A 20,285-nucleotide genomic window follows, 5' to 3' on the forward strand; every position below is an offset into this window, starting at 1 on the left:
GGGGAAACAGGCATAGGAGGAGGCAATGCAGCCCATCCAGCCTGTTCCACTAGTTTATTACACCTTGTCAGATCGCTTAATCCTGATTTTGCCCCACCTTAGTCAAGGCTGACACTCCAATACAATGCTGGGGGAATACTGCATTCCTATAGGTGCCATCATTCGGATGAGACATTAAACTGAGGTCCTGTCAGCCTGTTCATAATGTTAAAGATCCCACACCACTGCTCAAAAAGGGAGTTTCTTCTGGTGTATTGCCCAACCATCCTCCAGATAAAATGGGTCATTCAGTTCATGGTTGTTTGTGGGACATTGCTGTGGGCAAATCGGTTGCTGTTTTAACTCACTAAAATCCTGTAAAGCACTTTGTGACCTGCTAAGATGCTACATCAAATGCATGGATTATCAACTGAGTGCAGTTCACATTTAGTATTTGGGAGATTGTGATTCCACGCTCAAACTGTGGCTGACACATGACTCATCAGATGACACAAATAAACCCAAAGGTTTCAGTTGAAATTTCTCACTTTGTTTCACTCGGATTTCTTTGAATTGCAATACTTTCTGCACCATCCTGACATTAGAGCTAAGCTGGATAAAAGTGAGTGCAGAAAACAATTCCTCTCTACCAAAGCGTTGTGAGAATGTGGAAAGCATTTAACCCAGATAGTCCGAGATGCAGAATCAAAGGCATTTATTTAAAAGGGAGATAAGATTCCTGGTATTAAGGGATATGGAGAAAAGGCAGAAAAAAGCTGCTGTAAACTACCTGTGTGACGGGTGCTATATAGTGCAAGTTGTTGTTGTTGTATAAATGCAAGTTGTTGGTGGTGGTGCAGACAGGATGGGACAAATTGATTATTCCTGTTCCTGGTGTGTCAAAGTGAATTCACGTCACTAATTGTGAATGATTTGCGTCACCGTTTTTATCCAGTGAACGGAGATGCAGCTCTATACAACCAAGAGATTTCCATCTCATCTCACCTTGTTTTCAGCGTAGGCAAGCCAGCGGCTTCCCAGTGCAATTGGGTTAGGATTCAGCCCAGGACATGGATAGCAGCCTGGAAAACAAACAGCAATAATCATCACTTCAAAATCACGTCTCGCCCCCTTTCTGAAGTCTACCTGCATTACACGCACAGCCAACAGCGCTGGTGGGTAAACTGCTCCAAACCAACCGTTATTAATAACAAAACGACAAATTACATTTGTATAGCGCCTTTCACATCGGGAGGACATCCTAAGGCGCAGGACAGTGACAGTGTTTCAGACCCGAGCTGGGGGGTCGGGGGGGGGGGGGGTCGGGGAAGGGGTGTGGCCGATGGCATGGTCGAAGAGGAGACTCTTGATTATTATTAATAATAATCCTTGCATTTCATACAGCGCCTAATCACGTCTTCCGAGACGTCTCAAGAGTATACTGTTAAGTGAATTGACTGTATTTTTGTGGGCGAAACACGGCAACCAATTGCGCACAGCGGCGTCCCATAACCATAAGCAACCATTATTATGTTTGAAGGAATTATTACCCCCGGAAAAGCGATCCGTCAATCGACTAAACCAGGTGCCTACTTACTGCTTGCTGGGTAAACAGAGCCAAAGCCACTCTGAAACTGGCCACAGGGATGGAGCTGCGCAATAGCCGGGAGCAACTCTCACTGTGGGACAACTGTCTGGCCACCGCTCCACACCTTTGCACAGCAGAGATGAGGCAGTCGGAGGGTGAAGTGTCTCGAGCACAAATACATTGCACCGAGAACACTCAAGACTTAGCTGATGAATTGGCTGCATTAAAAATATATTTCACACCCTGGAGGCAAGGAATCTTCAGTGAAGGAGAAGAATCTGTGCTTTCAGGGGGCATGAAAGAGACTTTAATGTAGAAGGCCGTTTGGCCCGTTGAGCCTGGGATGTTTTTAAATCCCAACGCCCCACCTGCATCGGCTTGAAATTAAGCAAAATCTGACAGTCATTCTTCTTCTATGAAGAAAGGCTTTCTTTGGCATTTTCTCTTTATGTTTGGGATCCTTTGCTGCTATTTCACTGTATTTGACATCAAGAGAGCCTGAAGGATGTGTCCCTCCGCACTTTCCATTCATGTATTCAGTGAACTGCATCTGCTTTGTGCGTTTGCTCATAAAACGCCATGGCTTACACACGCCTTAACAGCTTCACAAAGGCAGACAGTGGCAATGAAATATAGGTTAGTGCCCCCCGAAGGCATTATTTTCAAATGGATACGTGTAGCTAGAAGAATTAAAATTAACATTATGTATCATTGCATTGTGATGAATAAATTGGGGGAACTGGAAGAATTAATTGCCCTGGACACCGTGGACAGGAAGCAGAAAAGGCCATTCAACCCACATGGCTCAATTTCGCCTACATCCATATTCCATTGCCTCGTTGATCTTGAATCTGCTTCCAGGTGTGCAAGCAAAGTCTGAGTTGACTTCCCCTGCCAGACACTCTCTTACACTTGCTTAGACTGAGCTTAGGAACCCAGCATGTGAGAAAGTCACATTTCATGGCACCACAGACCATGAACGCATCAGTGCTCTTCACACCGGGCCTGAGTCCATCTGTGATTCTTTTTCCGTGCTCATATTTTACACCAACTAGGAACCTCTGACACGACCTTCCTCTTCCAGTTGTCTCTGTTGCATTAGCCTGAAATTCATTTGAGAGATTATTATTGAAAAATCTATGAGTGTTTCAGAAGTTGAGTCGCTCAGGCCTCAAAGCGTTAAGCAATATAAATAAAAGTGAACTGAGGAAATGATCTTTGGCATCGGTTCCCGAATTTCCGAAAAACAAAAGAGTGCTGAGATCAGCAGAAAACCAGTGACTTTGAACATGCAGGGGAGGCTTCCTTGACCTGCAGCAGACACGGTTACCTAATTCCTCCCATCGTGACCTCATCAAATATTAACCTCCAGCGCCACTGAACCCCATAAACGCTGTAAAGTACTTGCAAAAGTCCCACAGACAGCAAGTTCTGCTTGTTTACCGCATAAAAAACACCACCAGGTTGAAAGAAAGCCTCCGATACAAGTTTGCCTTGTGATAAATCATTCGAAGCAAAGCATTTTAAGGTGGGAGGGGTCCTTCGATCATACTTGGGATTTGGAAAAACTACAGATAAATCCCGACTCTCCAAATAAACACAGCATTGTAAGTGGACAATTTAATGGACTGCAATGTGCCTGAAGGATGCAATTTGTTTCCCTGGCCTCACAATGCTCTGTGCAAGATCTCAACATCTCACAGTGCTACAAGTGCATGCCGAAGTTTATTAGTGGAGAATTATCAAGGAGCTACACCAACTATTCCAGCACAAGAAAGATTAGTTTATTTCCAGCTTTGATGAAATTCACATTCTTAAACTGAGCATTTTCTTGCCTGAATTAATTTCCGGCGAGAGTGTAATGTCCCAAGGTTGTCCTGTTTCGAAGGCTACAGAGAAATCAATCTCTTCCTCTGAAGAACGTACAATGTACTGGTTAATGCTATTAAGGAAGTGGATTGGATGAAGACTACTTACTCCATGCCAGAGTGTCCACTGTTAACAATGTCATGACTAGAGCAGCACCAGATGTTCCCACGGATTATGCCAGAGATCCAGGGAGAGCTTTCGATGTCATGATAAGCCGCTGATTCAAACGTGAGAATTATCATTGATTATTATAACTTGCACTTAAATGGCAACTTTCACCGAAGATGAACAAGATGATGGCACAGAGCGGGGGTTGGGGGATTGGTGGGGGTGTTGGAAGATGAGCAGGAGAGAGAAGAGGAAAGAGAATTTAAGAGCATTGCCCTGGGGTACTGTAAAAGAGATGGGCTTTTAAAAGGGTTTCGAAGGCAAGGAGTAAAATGAAGTCATCTCTCCAACAACAGTGTTGTTAGAATTCCAAACAAAATGAACCTGTCCGGCCACAATCCCAATCCCGTTGATAAAACATTGTTGGATCCCACGAATCAGTCTACATTTTAATCTTACAGTATCCAAAGCTCTGATACCTACTTGTAACAAAGAATTTTTTCGTGAAAGTGCAGCTATCGAAGGCCGCAATCTTCTCCTGCAACACAACCACCAGGACCCTGCGGAAAAGGGGAGAAAGAAGAATATCACTAGATGTTGCTTCACATCAGCTTTTTTGGGGGGGGCGGGGGGTGGGGGCAGGACTCCCACACTGATAAACATGGAAACCCATCTCCCCACTCCATGAATTTCCAAACCAAGGAGTTCCAAGTATATATGGTTTGCATCTTGTCTGGTAGAACGCACACTCTCTACCAACAGAAGGACACGCCTAGTTTACTTAATCCCAGAGACCTGAAGAGCTGGTTAGCAAGAGGCAAGTTTTGGGGACGCAAGTGTACGTACATTTTGTGTACATTTTCTGTTCATCTCCCTACTATGCTCATTATTTATTCCCAATTCCTCCTTTCTCTTGGTCTCTGTTTTAAGAATTTCTGGCCCTCTCTTCACTTTCTCCTGCATTTCTTTGCCCAGGCCTTTTTGCAACTAATTCCAGGCTCACTCTTCATTTAAGCCACACAGCAGAAACCTTTCATGCAGCAGTGATTCCCACCCCCCCCCAGCACTCATTCATCTCAGTAAGGAAACTTGCCCAAGGTTTTGCTCTGCCGGGAATCAAACCCAGGTCCTCTCGCTTGCGAGGCGAGTGCTCCAACCACTAAGCTGCAAGACTTCATTTACAGGACAAAACATCTGGACCATTTAATACAAAATGTAACGTCAAGTACTGAAAGTTGCTCTAGTTCCCACAGAACATTTCAAACTGGATTTCAGATCTTGAGGACAAGAGATTAATTGGAGAATCAAAAATGGCTTTGATCTCGACTATTGGGATCTAAAGCAAGATCTAAAACAAGAAAGTGAGTGGTGTAAACTACGTTCTTCATCCAGAATTAATCTCACCATCTCAGCTATGTGTGTCCTCCCTCTTATTCCAAACCCTCGGACCCCATTCTCCCCCACACTGCGAGCATGCCAATTTTCCTGTTCTTTCTTGAAGTTTAATAAAGCGAAGGTTTTGCCGACGCACAGAGTATTGGCGGTGCCCCGGTTCAGTATGGATTCCCGTCAGTCGCTCACTGCAGGGCGAGCCTGCAATTCCGAAGCCAAATCCCTGTTTGTTGCTGTCAAAAGTCAATAAAAAAAAGAGCCCGACATTCCGTCAAATATGGTAGCTGTGAATCGGCAACACAACGTGAAGCCATAGGTTTTGCTGACACCCAGTGGTGAAAGAGCTCCATTCACTTTGTAAGTTAAAGCGCGCACGATTTAAAAAGCAAATGATTTCAGAAGCGGATATGTGTTCAGAAGGGTTCTCTCACCGTTGGCATCTCTTTCAAAAGCATTTTTTTTTTAAAAAAAGCACTATAATTGGCCGCCTCTCTTTCTGTCTGTTTGTATTTATTGCCATTTTTATTGTGAGGCCATGTTCCGCAGCTGAACAAGCAAGTGCTGAAATGTATGAGGTTAATGACCATGATTCTGCTGATGTTTGTTGTTACGCTCCTTTCACATTGCTGGGGCTGTTCGACGGTGATTTGATGCTTCCACCGTTTTGAGAGTTAACAACAACAAATCGCATTCATGGAGCGCCTTTTCACGTCAGGAGGACGTCCCGAGGCTGTTTAGGGTTTGCCGAGCTGGGGTTTGCCGAGCTGGGGTTTGCCGAGCTGGGGTTTGCCGAGCTGGGGCTTGGGTTCGAGACGGGCAGGAGCCATGGTGGGTGGAAAGAGATGATCGAAGGCGCGGTCAAAGAGGAAGTTCTTGAGACGGACCTTGAAGGAGGCGAGGGAAAGGTGCCAGGCAAAGGGACATTGTCATTACATACACTGTGCACGTTTAATCAGGATTCCACCCCCAAAACACTAAATACCAACAATATCTCATGATACAGTAGTGATATCATCCTACCTTTTGTTGCAGTGAAGATCGTAGATGGGAGTTTTGAACTGGATGGACTTGACCATTTCACCATTGCGAAGCGAGTGCAGATCAACACAGCAGTATGGTGGGCTGGTGATGAAAAGAAACATAAATGAAAATGTACTGAATTCTAAGCACCCAATATAGGCTGAACTGTTAGAACGACCTTACCCAATAGGCAGGTCCTGCTGAAGTTCCACAACCTAAGCCCCAGTTTTTGCCCACAAAATATCCAGTCAATTCACTTTACAGTATATTCTGTGAAGCGCTTTGGGACGTCCTCCCAACGTGAAAAGCGCTATATCAAATGCAAGGATTATTATTATTATTATCCTGTGAAGCGCTTTGAGACGCCTCGATGATGTGATAAGGGGCTGTATCAAAGGCAAGGATTATTATTATAAGGTCATCAAGTGCTATTCTCCATCGCTCCAACAAATGCCATTTCTCATTGTTGCTCAAGATTTACACAAGTTTATAGTTACTTAACCTCTTCCCTTTTATATTTTATGCCTCATTTATAGAACTGAACCGATCACCATTTGTTTGGAATGCACGCAACACCTACAGAAACCAAAGGCTAGAAACACTGCACGGAGAATAAGTTTCCCCTTGGTTGGTTGTAAAGCACAGCCTGAACTCGAGTGGAATGAACACTTTAGAAAGAAAAAAATACACAACAAAAAAACTAAAGTTTTAAAGCTGGACGCACACTGTAGATGGAAACACTCAAGCGCTAAATGAGAAAAATCTGCCCCATCATTTTGAACTTAAAAACATTTCTTTTTTTTCTTGAAAGAGGAAATCAATCAATATTTTCGTGCAAGATGCATTAATTTAATGAAAACACTGTGTACAAGATATCAGAAAGTTAGCGGCATCAAAACAATGAGAATAATGAGTTTCAGAGAAAAATGAGTTCCCTGAACTACAGAGAAAGGGAGTGAGAGCGGTACTCAACTCAACGCACAAAATCCTGATTATGGTCATAGCCATTTGAGACAGAAATATCAGCAGTCATCAAATGTGCAAATAATTAAACTAAAAAAAAATGGAAGTATCATTGTGATTTAAACTAGGAAATTTAAACCAGACCAAATTAACATTCTGTCCCTGGGTAGTTGCAACATGAAAATAGGTCAGAAGGCACTGAATATGTCTTTTTTTTGTGTTTTTTTAATTGGACTATACGTTTTATTTGATTCATTTTGCACCATTAGTGCAATACCACAATTAAAAAGTGCGACAACTCAGGGAAAAATGGCAGTCATGTTTTATGCTGATGAAAATCCACGTGTTAGGGTTTTACAAGCGTCTTTTAAAAGTTCCTTCCATGTTCGAAATGTTGTATTTTTCTCCCAACCTTCATCCCAAGGGTAAGAAAGAAAAGTACTATCTATAATCGTCAAAATTCATTGCAGTTTCAAAGTCTTTGAAACTGCAGTGAGTTTCCTCTTCCCTCCCCCCTCGACAATCAGCAAACTTGGTGTCACTAACCACTTCTGGACCCATGTTTGGAAATTTAGTCCTGTCCTACACTCTGGTCCATAGTCTTGACTCTATGCTTCAACATTAAAACTAAGACTTCATCATAATTATGTTCATGTGTCTTTCAGCTGTCAAGCACTGCCTCTGGAACACCCAAATCAAAAACCATCCATTGGTATCTACAGCTAATGAAGACGGGAAACAAATGTGGGTGTTACATCCTTTGCACCAGAAATAATTACAGATCTGTGTGCAAGGATGTCACTGCTTTAGGATATATCAAAACCAAGGTCCTGCCAACCAACTGTGAAGAAACTGGAATACAACTTCATATTCGTTACCACAATCATTCAAATGCAACCACACAATTTACAGGCTTGGGTTACTTTCCTCTCCATTTGTTAGCACTTAAGCTTGGTACCCTCACCTCTGTTAGGTTGCTTCCTGTGCTTTGATATCCTCCCGTTAGAAAAAACATATCGAAGGTATCTTTTAAGGCCATACCACCTCCTTTATCCAAGCCAATCTTGCACAATCATGGTTTACCAGTCTACAATAAGCTAAGCTCGATTCTTGTGGGTCGGGAAATTAATGCTTTACTGCCGTCTAAGCGCTCTGGGATGCTAACCTGCATGAGAGGTGCTATATAAATGCAAGTTGTTGCTGTTCTCTTGTGTAGCTATCTAGTGCATTTTCTGGTCCGCTAGCATTCGAACACTTCAAACTCTTGCTTTAGAGTCCTTTAGAGTGGCTTGTCAGAACTCGGAAGAATTCCTATTGTGAACACGGTGACACCCTAATTGTCTTGTGAAATCCTTCAGGACAAAGGGGGAAAGTGAGGAGCTGCACCTCACCTGCCAACCAACACCCAGAGATCACAGGTGCTGGGTTAGCAGGACTTACGTTGGATCACAAAATGCACATTGGAGTAATTAGGAGTAAACCAGGAAAAGACACGGGGGGAGGGGGGGGTGGAAAGAGGAGGAAACAGAAACCTGCCATTTAGTTGGCCGTGCGCATTATCAGGTGCCAAGGGTAAAGAATCCCATTGCTTAGCGACAGATTTATCCTCTAACCACATTAATAAATCAGGAGGCTCAGAAACAAAGTGGAGGAGGACATGAAATGTTACTAAACCGGCAGAAGATAGTAACAGGAAGAGTTCATTCAAGCCTCTTCACCAGCGTATTAGATGTATCCTGGGAGGCACCTTGAGATGTCTCAACGACATGATAAGGTGTTATGGGGGCTATACAAATGTAATTTGGTGGCTGTTGTTGATTTCGGATACACAACTCCAACTTCAATTCGACTCTGGACCCGACTTACACAACGGACTGGAGTTTGAGCGTCAACTGACAAACATTTGAGCAATGCTTAACTGCGTTTTCTGCTTCTCCAAAGAAGGTTTTCCTTTTGAAAGCGTCCAACAGGAGATGATCAGTCATTTGACCCAGAAGACTGCAATACGTACTGGTCCCGAGTCTCGTGGTCTGCAAATTTCTTCTCTCCAGTTGATGAATTACAGTACCAAAGAAGCTGTGTGCGCTGTTTTATAGCACTACACTACCGCAGTTGGAGATACACGAGACGTCCACACTTGCTCTTTGTTGCACACTTGCCACTCTTTTCAAACCTCGGAAGTTCCAACATTTGTTACAATTGGAGCTTTAATAGCCAGAGGATTTGGCCAACTCGTTCCGCCATCTGTCTCCGTCTGACATCCAAACCGAGGTTTGGCGACGCGAAGGGCAGTGGATGTAAATCAACATGCTTCCTTCACTCTTATTCAACCCCGGGACTTCAGAACAATAATACAATTCATTAAAACAAATATAAACTCTTAGAATTTCCACGCATTACGTTTTAAAAGCTCGGAATTCTGGTTCAAGCTGTAAATCCACAGAAAGGCTCGATTTATTTAAATACCGCGACAGAAAAAAATATAGCTGAGGCCAAAGTGGCTCTTAAGGTCACGTCGCTCTGATTAATCATAGTTATTTCAATGGACGACAAAAAGAAAAATCACACAGATGCAAACAATTAATCTATTTTTGTAGGCAACAAGTGAAGTGGGTGGTAACTGAGAAGTTTTTTTTTAAAAAAAAGAAGTCCTGTCACAATATTCCGCTTTTCTGCCCGACCTCATCACACAACAAACACTCACCACATGAGAGACGTTTCGAGGCCTGAAGGGCCACTTTGATTCCAGATCACTGCAGGCATTAGCAGGAGTGTAATTAGGGTAAAAAGTTCAACCACAGTTCCATGTCTAAAGCTGTGCCAGAAATCAACTTCCCCTTATTCACTGTGCTATACTGTACTGAACTGAACCCTCCCTAAAAGCCCATATTGAAAACACGTTTCTGCTTTTATAGAGCTGTTTCCTTTTCAAATTAATTATTATGCCACTTTCTGGATGTAATTTCTAGGAACTGAACCGCTACAAGACCATCTTTGTCCTCTCTCTGGTATGGACTAGTAGCAACGAAAATGTGCCGTGCCCAAGACATAAATCATCGTAAAGTTAACTGATAAAAGTCTCTAAAGATTGTGCCAGTTAGAACCCACTGTATTAAACTGTGGTGTTAAAGTAAGACCGGGACATAATTCTATTCCGTTTGAAGCTGTTTTGCACACTGACTTTGAAGGTAATTTATTTTTAAGCCCTCCAAACCCTTGTTGTGAAGTTTTCAGAACTTACAAGCATCTCAAGTCTTAGATCACATGTAATTAGAGCGCTCGCTTTGCAAGTGAGAGACCTGAGTTCAATTCCAGGCAGGTCAGGGCGAAACCTTGGGCAAGTTTCCTTACTCCACACAGAGCCTAATAATAATCCCTCCAAAACAAAAAACAATAATAAAATGGTCATTTTCAATCCATGACTGTCTGTGGGACATTGCTGTGCGCAATTGGCTGCCGCGTTCGCCCACAAATATACAGTCAATTCGCTTTAGTGTGTTCTGTGAAGCGCTTTGGGACGTCCTCCCGACGTGAAAAGCGCTATATCAAATGCAAGGATTATTATTATTATTATTAATTTTAAGTCCCGTTCCTCAGAATTCCCCTACTAACTACAGTGTATATATATTATACATATATAAGCTGGCTGTATAAAATAAGAACTAACTATAGTGTATATATACATATATAAGCTGACTGTATAAAAGAATATAAGAACACAGTCTTTACCTTGTGTACTGAATAAGTATTCTGCTGTATTATACAAAAAATGTCTAAAAAGGCTGATCTGTGTAGAGGTGCCCAACTGGCAAATTTAGGAGGAATCGAAATATCGTCAAATGCCTGTCTACCTAATGTTCTAATGCATTAGCCATGAATCAGACGGCTTCAATATAATTGGTTGACAGTGAAGTTAGGTTTAGGAATTAGCTCCAAGGAACTGAGAGACTTTATGAGAGACTCCCTCATCTTTGGAAAAAAAAACTAACACTTTGTTCTCATCCCAAAATGTCACATCAGCTGATCAGAGCAGCAAGATTGCCAAAGTCACCAGGATATTCTCCACACCTGCACTGTCAGGTGAGAGACAGAAGAGGGCACAGGAACAGTCAGATGGAAAGAGAATGCACATTAAAATCACTTGAGGTGATACCAGGGAACAGCACGTTATTGGGTTTGTTCCTGAAACACTTGCATAAAAAATTTCTCATCTTGGCCGTGCTATAAGGGTGAGCTTAGAAGTTGATCCACTTCTCAATCAAGGGCAAGCCGGACTGTGAGATCAGAAGCCGGGCACCTTCGGAGCGACACGGTAACGAACTTTCCAGAAACGTTTCTCATTTCAGATGCTGGTTTCTCGAAGCTCGCAATGTAAGAGGAGCAAATCCAACTCACGTCCGTAAAACTGCACGGACAAGGGTCAAAGGTGTCAACAAGGAGATCGGGTCTTCTAACCATTGACTTCGGTAGGACGTGCAGGAATGCAAGCCAGACTTTCACCTTAACAAATGCAAAGAAATGCAAATAGTGCTTGGTGTCGGAGGAATGCACTTGGACAAAAACTCAACATACTCTGCAAAAGCCACTTTTGTTTACAGCACACAACTGTTGGCAATTTGGGGCATTCCAAACCAGAGACTCACTTCACTGTTCGACTCCAGCACTCAGTGACTGACTGCCAACACAAGTTTTTTTTTAATATAAAAAGCATCTTATTTTGACGAAAACAGACAAGGAACTCGACATTCACCAAAAGAAATGAATTGTAAAAAAAATGAGGTGGGAAGATTGGCCGTCAATTTATCTATATAAAAAAAATCTATTAAAGATCTAGTAAAAATCTATCAAAGCACTACATGAATTGAGTCACTCTTAAACCAAGAAGCACTCGGAATGTAACACAACCACCTAGATGAATCAATCAGTAGTCCACACTCTCGCCTCGAGAACGATTTAAGGAGAATACAAAGGCATTAACCCTAAGATTGATAGATTGGGTTGGACTGAGGTGCTTAGAAGAGTGTTAACAGATCAGAAAACGTGCCACAACACAGCACTGCACCGGTGGTACAAGACTGAGTGAGATTGATGAGTTACAGAATCAAGTTGTTAATCAAGCACATGTAAATAAATGCAGAATTTAAAGGCAAAAGGAAACGGAACACGGTATAAAAATCAAATCAATTTAATAACCTGGGATTTCTTTCTTTTGGTTGTAGTATCTTATCTTTTAGTAAGTCGATCTGGCCCGAAAGCTAATTGGATTGACTCCCCAAATGTCTAAACACCAGATTATATAATAAATTTAAAGGCTAAATAAAGCCTTCAAAAGATGATAGCATATTACATACAATGCTTCTTGAATAAAGATGCTGCTTTGACTGTATTGAAAAAAATGTCACGAACGTAGTAATTTAAAGAACTCTTAGCTCCTATCGGAACCTTTTAAGGGAATGAAGCGATGAAATGAACAAATTCTGAGGAACTTTGCATTTGCTATGGGACCTTATTACATCGTCAAGACACCTCAAAGTATACTTCAATGCACACACAACAAAGTGTGAATTTGGTGGGAAAACACGGCAGCCGAATTGGTACAAAGAGTGTTGCGACCGCATTGCAAACCATCACGAGAAAGACTGGATAAAATCCACAAGTGGTTAGCAACACCAAAGTTAGGCTTTAAAAGTCTGCAGATTGCAGAAGAGTTCAATAATAAGGGCTCTGTTTACTATAATCAGCTTGTGGTGCTTCTTTTAATCACACACACAATTATCACTCGACCTGAACAATGCTTCTCACACTACAGTTCGCCTCGTGGCATCATTCAGTGCAGCATCTCAGCTGAATTGGACACATGAACATTTGACGACATAGTTGAAGTAACTGATTCAGGATTCTAAACTTTTCAACTATGAGATTTAATGAGTGACTCATCCCGTGATTGAACTGGAAAAAATGCATTGTTCGTTTAGAGAGATTTACAAACAACTCTTCTCTATCGGGTTAAATTCGATTCCCATCGTGACCACTTGTAAAAGTAATAATAATCCTTGCATTTGATAATAGCGCCTTTTCACGTCTTCGAGACGTCCCAAAGCGCTTCACAGAATATAATGCAAAGTGAATTGACTGTATATTTGTGGGCGAATCACGGCAGCCAATTGCGCACAGCAGCGTCCCCCACAAACAGTCGTGGACCGAAGTGACCAATTTTTATTATTGTTTTTTTTTCTTGAGGCATTATTATCAAGTGTGTGGAGCAAGGAAACTTGTGAAGTTTTGCCCTGCCAGGAATCAAACCCAGGTCTCTCGCTTGCCAGGCGAGTCCTCTAACCACTGAGCTACAGGACTCCTGGACTACAAATGTTGTACTCACCATGGGGTGAGCAATGTTAAGAAAACCTCAATCATGCTGGATATATTGAAGTGCTACAAATATCTGCCCCAGAAATATGCAATACTACACAAATGTCAGCCTACGCCTTGATATGATATGAAGCACTATTACAATAACCTCTAAATCCAGAAAGGTTTTCTACAGCCATCCCACACTAGAAGACGTGAAAAGCGCTATATCAAATGCAAGGATGATGATTATTATTATTATTATCATCCCAGCTGTTCAGAAATCAATCACTGGTCTCTTCGCTGACCTCCCACTCCCTCCACCCCCATCATATCTCTGCTCACATTTTTGTGTGTCTGTGTGTGTGTGTGGGGAGTCCCTTCACCTCACCCTCTCCCTCCCCAATTTTAAAGCCACCTTAAGACCTTTCTTCTCGAGGTCACTTTTTCTTCCCTCAGCTCCCAGCTGGCTCTAAAACGTCCTGCCGACGTGTATGGCACTAAATAAGTGTTTTAAAAAAAAAAAGGCACTCCAAGTCACTACCCCCCCGTGAAGGATGCTATACGAATGCGAGCTGTTGTATGATTGTAAGCAGCAAGGTGAATTGACGTCAGCGCTGTGAGCGTAAGCACTTTCCAATTTGGGCACCAAGCAACCAGCACCAATAATCCCCCCAGCAACCAAGCTCAGTGATCCCATAATGTCGGGTGTTTTTCCTTAAAGTGTTTGAACTGGACTTATCCATCCATCCACTGAAGTCCTTTATGAGGAGCTGGCAGACCCTGAATCTCTAATGTGATCTGGAAACTCTTCTAAGTTCCCAGTAAAGTGGTCAGGGCTTGTTATTCTTGTGACTCGCAGTAAGCACAGACTATGATTCAGCACCTTGGCTCGTGAAATGCCACTAATCTCGAAAGCCTTTGTCTCATTACCCTCCCTTCAAAAAGCTGTCAAAATTCTCGAAATGTTGTGGTCCAGTGGGAGGCACAGACACATCTGCCGTGACCATCAGGGATCCATTTCCTGGAGCTGACATACAAGCTGAAACCAGCAGCTGGCATCCAGCAGCCCAAAGTTTTTCCAAACTCAGGAAGACACAGATCCATCTTACGCAGAGGAAAAAACTTGCAAAGCCTTTTGCAAAGATGTTCGCTCTTACGCACTCGAGCTTCACGCAATGATTCTTGTGCCAACGGTAAGGGTCAGACTGAGCTGGTCTGTGTGTTCCGTGGAATAGAAGATCATGGGAGGGTGGCAGACACGAACAGTCAAAAAAGATAGGTTACCCACCAATCTTCTTCAGCAAAGAGCGGAACAAAGGAAAAGTCATCTGTTAGTCAGATGATATTCTCAGTCACAGTCGTGCAAATACTGCCTAAAATTGTATATAAAGTATTATTGTGCACTGCACTACATCTGACCCAAACTGCACGGGTAGTTTTGCTGGAGCTTTGAGTGAGCAATGAGGGTATTTTTCAGGATCACCTCACTCTCTGCGAAGCAACAATCGGCCTCCTAGAGGCTGACAATGCTCCCGCTGATCGCTTTGCTTCCGGTCTCGGCGTACGTGGCTTTGGCTGCCGCCCCCGACCCACCCCTCCCAAAATGCCCCCGCTTCTACTCCCCACCCATTGCAACTCGCATTCAGTTCTTCTCTCCCACCGCCTTCCTTGCCTTCTCTCTCTGGCCTCTCTTGCCTCCTTCAGTTCCAGCCTGGACATCTGCACAGGATCAGCAGATGGTGGTTTCTGCTGCTGGAGTTAATCACGATTCCAAATCACAGCTCCATGAACACGCCAGAGGACACTCTAATCCAATGACAGTTGGTACCATTCTTCTCTCCAAGTCAGAAGGCTGTGACTCTTTCAATCTCTTCATGCCCTACGACAGGACTTTGAACTAACAGGCTAACACTCCAGAGCAGAGCTTAGCGGGAATGTCGCATTGTTGGGCGATGGCGTCCTTCGGATTTCACGTTAACCCGAGGCCCCGTCTGCCTGTTCAAAATATTCCATGGTGCTATTCTAAAAGAGAAGAGTTTCTACCAGTGTTCTGGACAACAATCCCCCAAATAAAATTGCTCACTCACTTTACAGCTGGTTGTGAGACGTTGAGTAAATTGGCTGCCGTGTCTGCCTACAAAACGCTGTTATTACACTTTAAGAGTATATATCTATTCACAAAGCTACTTTGTCTCCTCCAGTACCAACTCCAGGCCCGCCGATGTTCTCTCGGCTTGTCTGGCAGATGCCAGGGCCTGGATGAGTGTAAACCTTCTGCAGCTGAATATGGACAAGACGGAAGCCATACTCCTCGGCTCCCGTCGACGTCTTCACTGCTGTGGATCTAAACACCTTAACCTCCCTGGGCCCTCCTCAGACTCACCGAACCAGTGCGCAACCTAGGAGTTTGATCCCCAGCTATCCTTCTTCCCCCACATCCGGTCCCTGACCAGGACCGACTTCTTCCATTTCCGTTACATTGCTGGCCTCCGACCATATCTTACCTCAAATGTAGCCGAAACCCTCCTGCTTGAATTACTCCAACGCACTCCTCACCGGTCTCCCCAGCTCTGCCTTTCAAAAGATGCAGCTCATTCAAAACTCTGCCGCCCGCATACTGAACCGGACCAAACTCCGTCCCCACATCTCACCAGGTCTGGCCCAGGCTCCACTGGCTCCCCATCACCGAACGGATCGACTTCAGGATCCTCACTCTCGTGTTCAAATCCCTTCACTCCCTGGCACCTCCCTACCTCTCCGACCTCCTCACTCCCCAATCCACCACCGGCGCCTCCGCTCGACTGGCATCGGCCTCCTGCTCGTCCCTTGCACCCTCTTCCCCACCATCGGAGGTCGTGCTTTCAGCCACTACACCCCAAAACTCTGGAACATTCTCTCTCAATCCCTCCGCCTTGCCCCCTTTTTCCCCTCTTTCAAGTCCCGCCTGAAAACTTTCCTCTTGGACGGTGCTCACGGCCATCTCCTCCCTCCCCCCCAGCTCGGAGTCAGGCTCCGCCACTGTTAAGCGCTCTGAGACGCTACCCTGCGTGGAGGGCGCTATATATAAGTGCAAGTTGTTGTTGTTGAATATCAAATAAAGTGCCTTGAGACATCCTCCTGACGTGAAAGCCATCGTATCAAATGTAAGGTTTATTTTTGATTCTGTTGGTTCAGTTCATCTCTCCGTTCAACGATCCCACATTAATCATTCGTAACCAAAAGAAATGTTTTTATCCTGGCGTAGCAAACAAAGATCTGCATACTTCACAAAGGTTCATCGCTCAAAGGTTTGGCATGCGTGATGTCAGTCCTGTTAATCACGCACACAAATAAGCGCAAAAGCATATTTTTCCAAATGTATTTAATGAATTTGTCAGGACTGTTGATATTGCCACACTTTGGAAATACTAACAGCACATCCAACAGAACTGCTAACAAAAACAAAACCACAATATTGGCGCAACTGTTTGCTTATTTGCACTGAAATCTCCTTTGGCTCTCGTACACCAACACGTATCAACCAAGCAAAGATAAAATATATTCCTCCATTCCCTTTTACCCTTTCTACTCTGATCCAAGCAGAATATTTGAAGACAAAATCCTACATTCAAGCATAACCATCTCTCTGTAATTACTCGTGTTTTTAATGCTCTACACACTTAAGTACAATCAATGCACCCGCACATTTCTGCCAAACCACCAACATCTGTCAAAAGTCTAAACTCACATTTCCATAAAATATTTGCTTTTGTTCAGATTGAATTGCAAATGAAACAATTAAATTGAATGTGATGCAACGATTTGCAAATCAACTGTGCCCGGCTAACATAAATCCACTTCTTAGGCATAAAATGTCTTTGATAACTAGTTCTGGTTTTATTTGGATTCAGTTGTAATGCATAATATGTACAGACTTACATATTTCCTATAGGAATAGTCTCACATGTTTGACTCGGTTATAAGTCTACAAACCACTAGTTCCGGACTTTGATGTTGCGTGCCATGCCGACTGGGAGACAAACAATGCAGAACACTTAATATAAACAGACACAAGTGGCTTAGGAATAATGAAGATCCAGTGAAAACATGTACTTTTAATGAAGAGACATTTTCCCAGGGCGATTTGTGAGTAAAACTTGTAGGCGATGTGTGAGTAGAATATTAGCAGCTTCTGTAATAGCAACACATCTGCTTTTTAAGGTCCTTACACAAAGCTAACACAGATGTGATGCAGGTTCCCTAACCCATCAGTGCCCTTGCTTTCATGTCCCTAATCTCTGGAACTCCCCATCTCAATTCCTCCGCTTCACTCCTATTTATCTTAAAAACCTCTCGAAGGCATGATAAAGCACTGTATCAAATGCAAGGATTATTATTATTATATTGTTGGTCATCCTCCTGCCCCCACCCCCCTTGCCCACCATCCCTCTGGATTCCAACCCCCAGCTCAGGTCAAACTCTCGACTGTCCAGCGCCTTAAGATTCCCTCCTGACGTGAATAAATGTATAAATTCCTCCCACAAATATATGGTCAATTGACTTTACAGTCTATTCTGTGAAGCACTTTGAGACGTTGAGAAGATGTGAAAAGCGCTATATCAAATGCAAGGAATATATTATTATTAAATGCAATTTGTTGTGGTTGATACTATGATGGTAAGACCGGTAAAGCTCAAGAGTTTACAGGGGCTATAATTAAAGTAAAACAAGGAAAATAAATAAAAGATACATGCGATGCCTAGTATATCTGTCATTTCTTCCTCCTCCCTTCCATTAAACTTAATCCAGAGACTAACGATCAAGTTGCCAACTGTAATTTACTAACAACATTGCTTAAATATTTATTGGTATAAATCAAGAGCAATCCGTTATAACTCCCTCCATTTTAGCAGCTTTGCTTGTAGCTCTGGTGTCTTGTGGACCCACACCACACAACTCCCGGTTTCTGCCACTGATCACCCAGCTTCAAATCTTTGGGTCAACGTTTGGGTCAACAGAAGCCTTCGATGTTACTACGCACATGCCTACAATCTAGAGCGTGTCACAAATTAAGTGACATTAGCAGCTCTTCTTAATTATAGTGCACTTATACGTACAGCCGCAGAAAGTGACATTAAAGGGGCTTCCTGCACATAGCACAAAGAGTCGTCAACAGCAACCACACAATATGGAAGTTGCTGTTATTTCTGCATTTCTCCAATAACGCTAATAATATCTGAGACGTTGGAGACGTCATCAGAAGCTTCAGGTATGGAAACCTCTTACTAGCCTAACCGCCTCTGAACACAAAGACGATCTGCATTGGCATTGTGTGTATTTTATGCCCCAAGTAAAAGAAAGTCCATCACACCCCCCCGCCCCCACCGACAATGCTGTGTCTGTCTTACTCTTTTGAGTATTTTTTCCTCACCCTGCTGATCCTGCATTTTTGCACACACCAAGCAGCGGCCTTTTCTCAGCAAAATTATCAATTTTCTGAGGACCTGTGAATAAAACCATAAAAAAAGAGAATTCAGAACAAAGAGGGACTTTTATCAACATATGTCAGCACTTCAGTGTCTGCCAGTTCTCTCTCCCTAAGTCCGCCACCCACCCACACCGGTCGGTCCATTAGGAGTACGAAGATGTAGTTGAGAGGGCAGGAAGCATGTTAATGGAATTACAACTGTAACCCTGCAATCAAATCATGATATAAATATTTCCAAGTCAAAAAATGAAAACATTCTTTCCTGTGGGTTCTGTACTCAGCTCGCTGAGCTGCAATCTAAGGTTTCCACACCGAAAAGAGGGAAGAAACTGCGAAGATCAAACGGTCACAGGCTGCGTCAGAAGTTAGCTTTGGGCAAGGGGAGTGAATTTAATGTGAAAGAAAACAATGGAACTACAAGTATTCTGTATCTGTGGAATCAACTGCTCAATGAGAAAGGCTGTACCTAGGAGAGACATTATCATGAAAACAGCTTTAAGCAATTAATACAAGGAGCAGCCTCTAAAAAGCCCGTTACCCATTTTCCTAAAAGGGCCAGGAAAGGCAGCGATTAGAACAGAAATTATTCCCAGGGAACACGGAAACTGAAAATGCATGTTGATCGGGTATAAACGAGTTAATGAGGAAATGAGGATTTGTTTTTATTAACATTATTAATGTTTCCGCACAAGTCAAAGACTTGATGTACAAGGACCTTTGAAGTTTTCTTCTAAGGCTTACTTCACTTGTGCACCATAGTCGATCTTGTCGACGAAACATCTGGGCTTCGGAAAACCAGGAGGGATCAGATGTCCTCAATCCCCAGTCACCCTCTTTCCTACCCTTGTGTCAACACCCTCCCCCCCACTACTCCACCCCCATCCATTACATATCTACACCACATACACAGAAAATATAAAAATCCATCATATTGAAGAAAAGAACAAACTACATGAAAAAAGGCTGGAATAAAATTAGTACACGCACAAGTCCATGACCGTGGGACACTGCTGTGTGGAATTGTCCACCGTGTTTCACCCGAAAATATACAGTCAATTCACTCTGCAGTATATTCTGTGCAGAGCTTTGAGACATCTCAAAGATGTGATAAGGCGTTGTATCAAATGCAAGGATTATTATTATTATAATAAGTTCCTCAGAACCATTACTTTTAGTGATGTGCTCAAACTGGCTGCCATGTTCACCCAACAAAATACACAGTCACTCCACTTTACAGGATATCCTATGAAGTGCTTTTGAGATGTCCTTCCAGGCATGAAAGATACCCAAACAAAACTCGAGTATGTGCTGGAGACAACATAAGATGAGCAGTCAAAATGGGTCTGAGAAAAAAAAGAGCTTGCATTTTTATAGGGTCTTATCACATCAAACATCTCAAAGCACTTTAGAAGAAATCACCATCAAGTGCAGCGATTGTTTTGAGGACAGCATAGCAGTCATTCACTCAGGTCAGATCTCAAACACCCATGAAATGAAGGCCAAATTAGTTTGAATGACTGTCAGCCAAGCCACAGATCAAAATGAGAT

General features: G+C 43.0%; 1 protein-coding gene across 1 annotated transcript in view; it reads right to left on the reverse strand.

Annotated features, from left to right (window-relative positions):
- The window catches only part of bcas3 (BCAS3 microtubule associated cell migration factor), a 308,857-nt gene that overhangs the window by 258,271 nt on the left and 30,301 nt on the right, over positions 1 to 20,285 (reverse strand). Inside the window, exons 7-10 of the mRNA XM_007896549.2 lie at positions 18,681 to 18,753; positions 5,957 to 6,058; positions 4,028 to 4,104; positions 985 to 1,061 (exon numbers count right to left, since the gene is read on the reverse strand). Of these exons, the coding sequence (XP_007894740.1) occupies positions 985 to 1,061; positions 4,028 to 4,104; positions 5,957 to 6,058; positions 18,681 to 18,753 (329 nt within the window). The remainder of the gene's footprint in view (positions 1 to 984; positions 1,062 to 4,027; positions 4,105 to 5,956; positions 6,059 to 18,680; positions 18,754 to 20,285) is intronic.

The sequence above is a fragment of the Callorhinchus milii genome, unplaced genomic scaffold, assembly GCF_018977255.1.
Source record: "Callorhinchus milii isolate IMCB2004 unplaced genomic scaffold, IMCB_Cmil_1.0 Scaffold10, whole genome shotgun sequence".
In the NCBI taxonomy this organism is placed as follows: Eukaryota; Metazoa; Chordata; class Chondrichthyes; order Chimaeriformes; family Callorhinchidae; genus Callorhinchus; species Callorhinchus milii.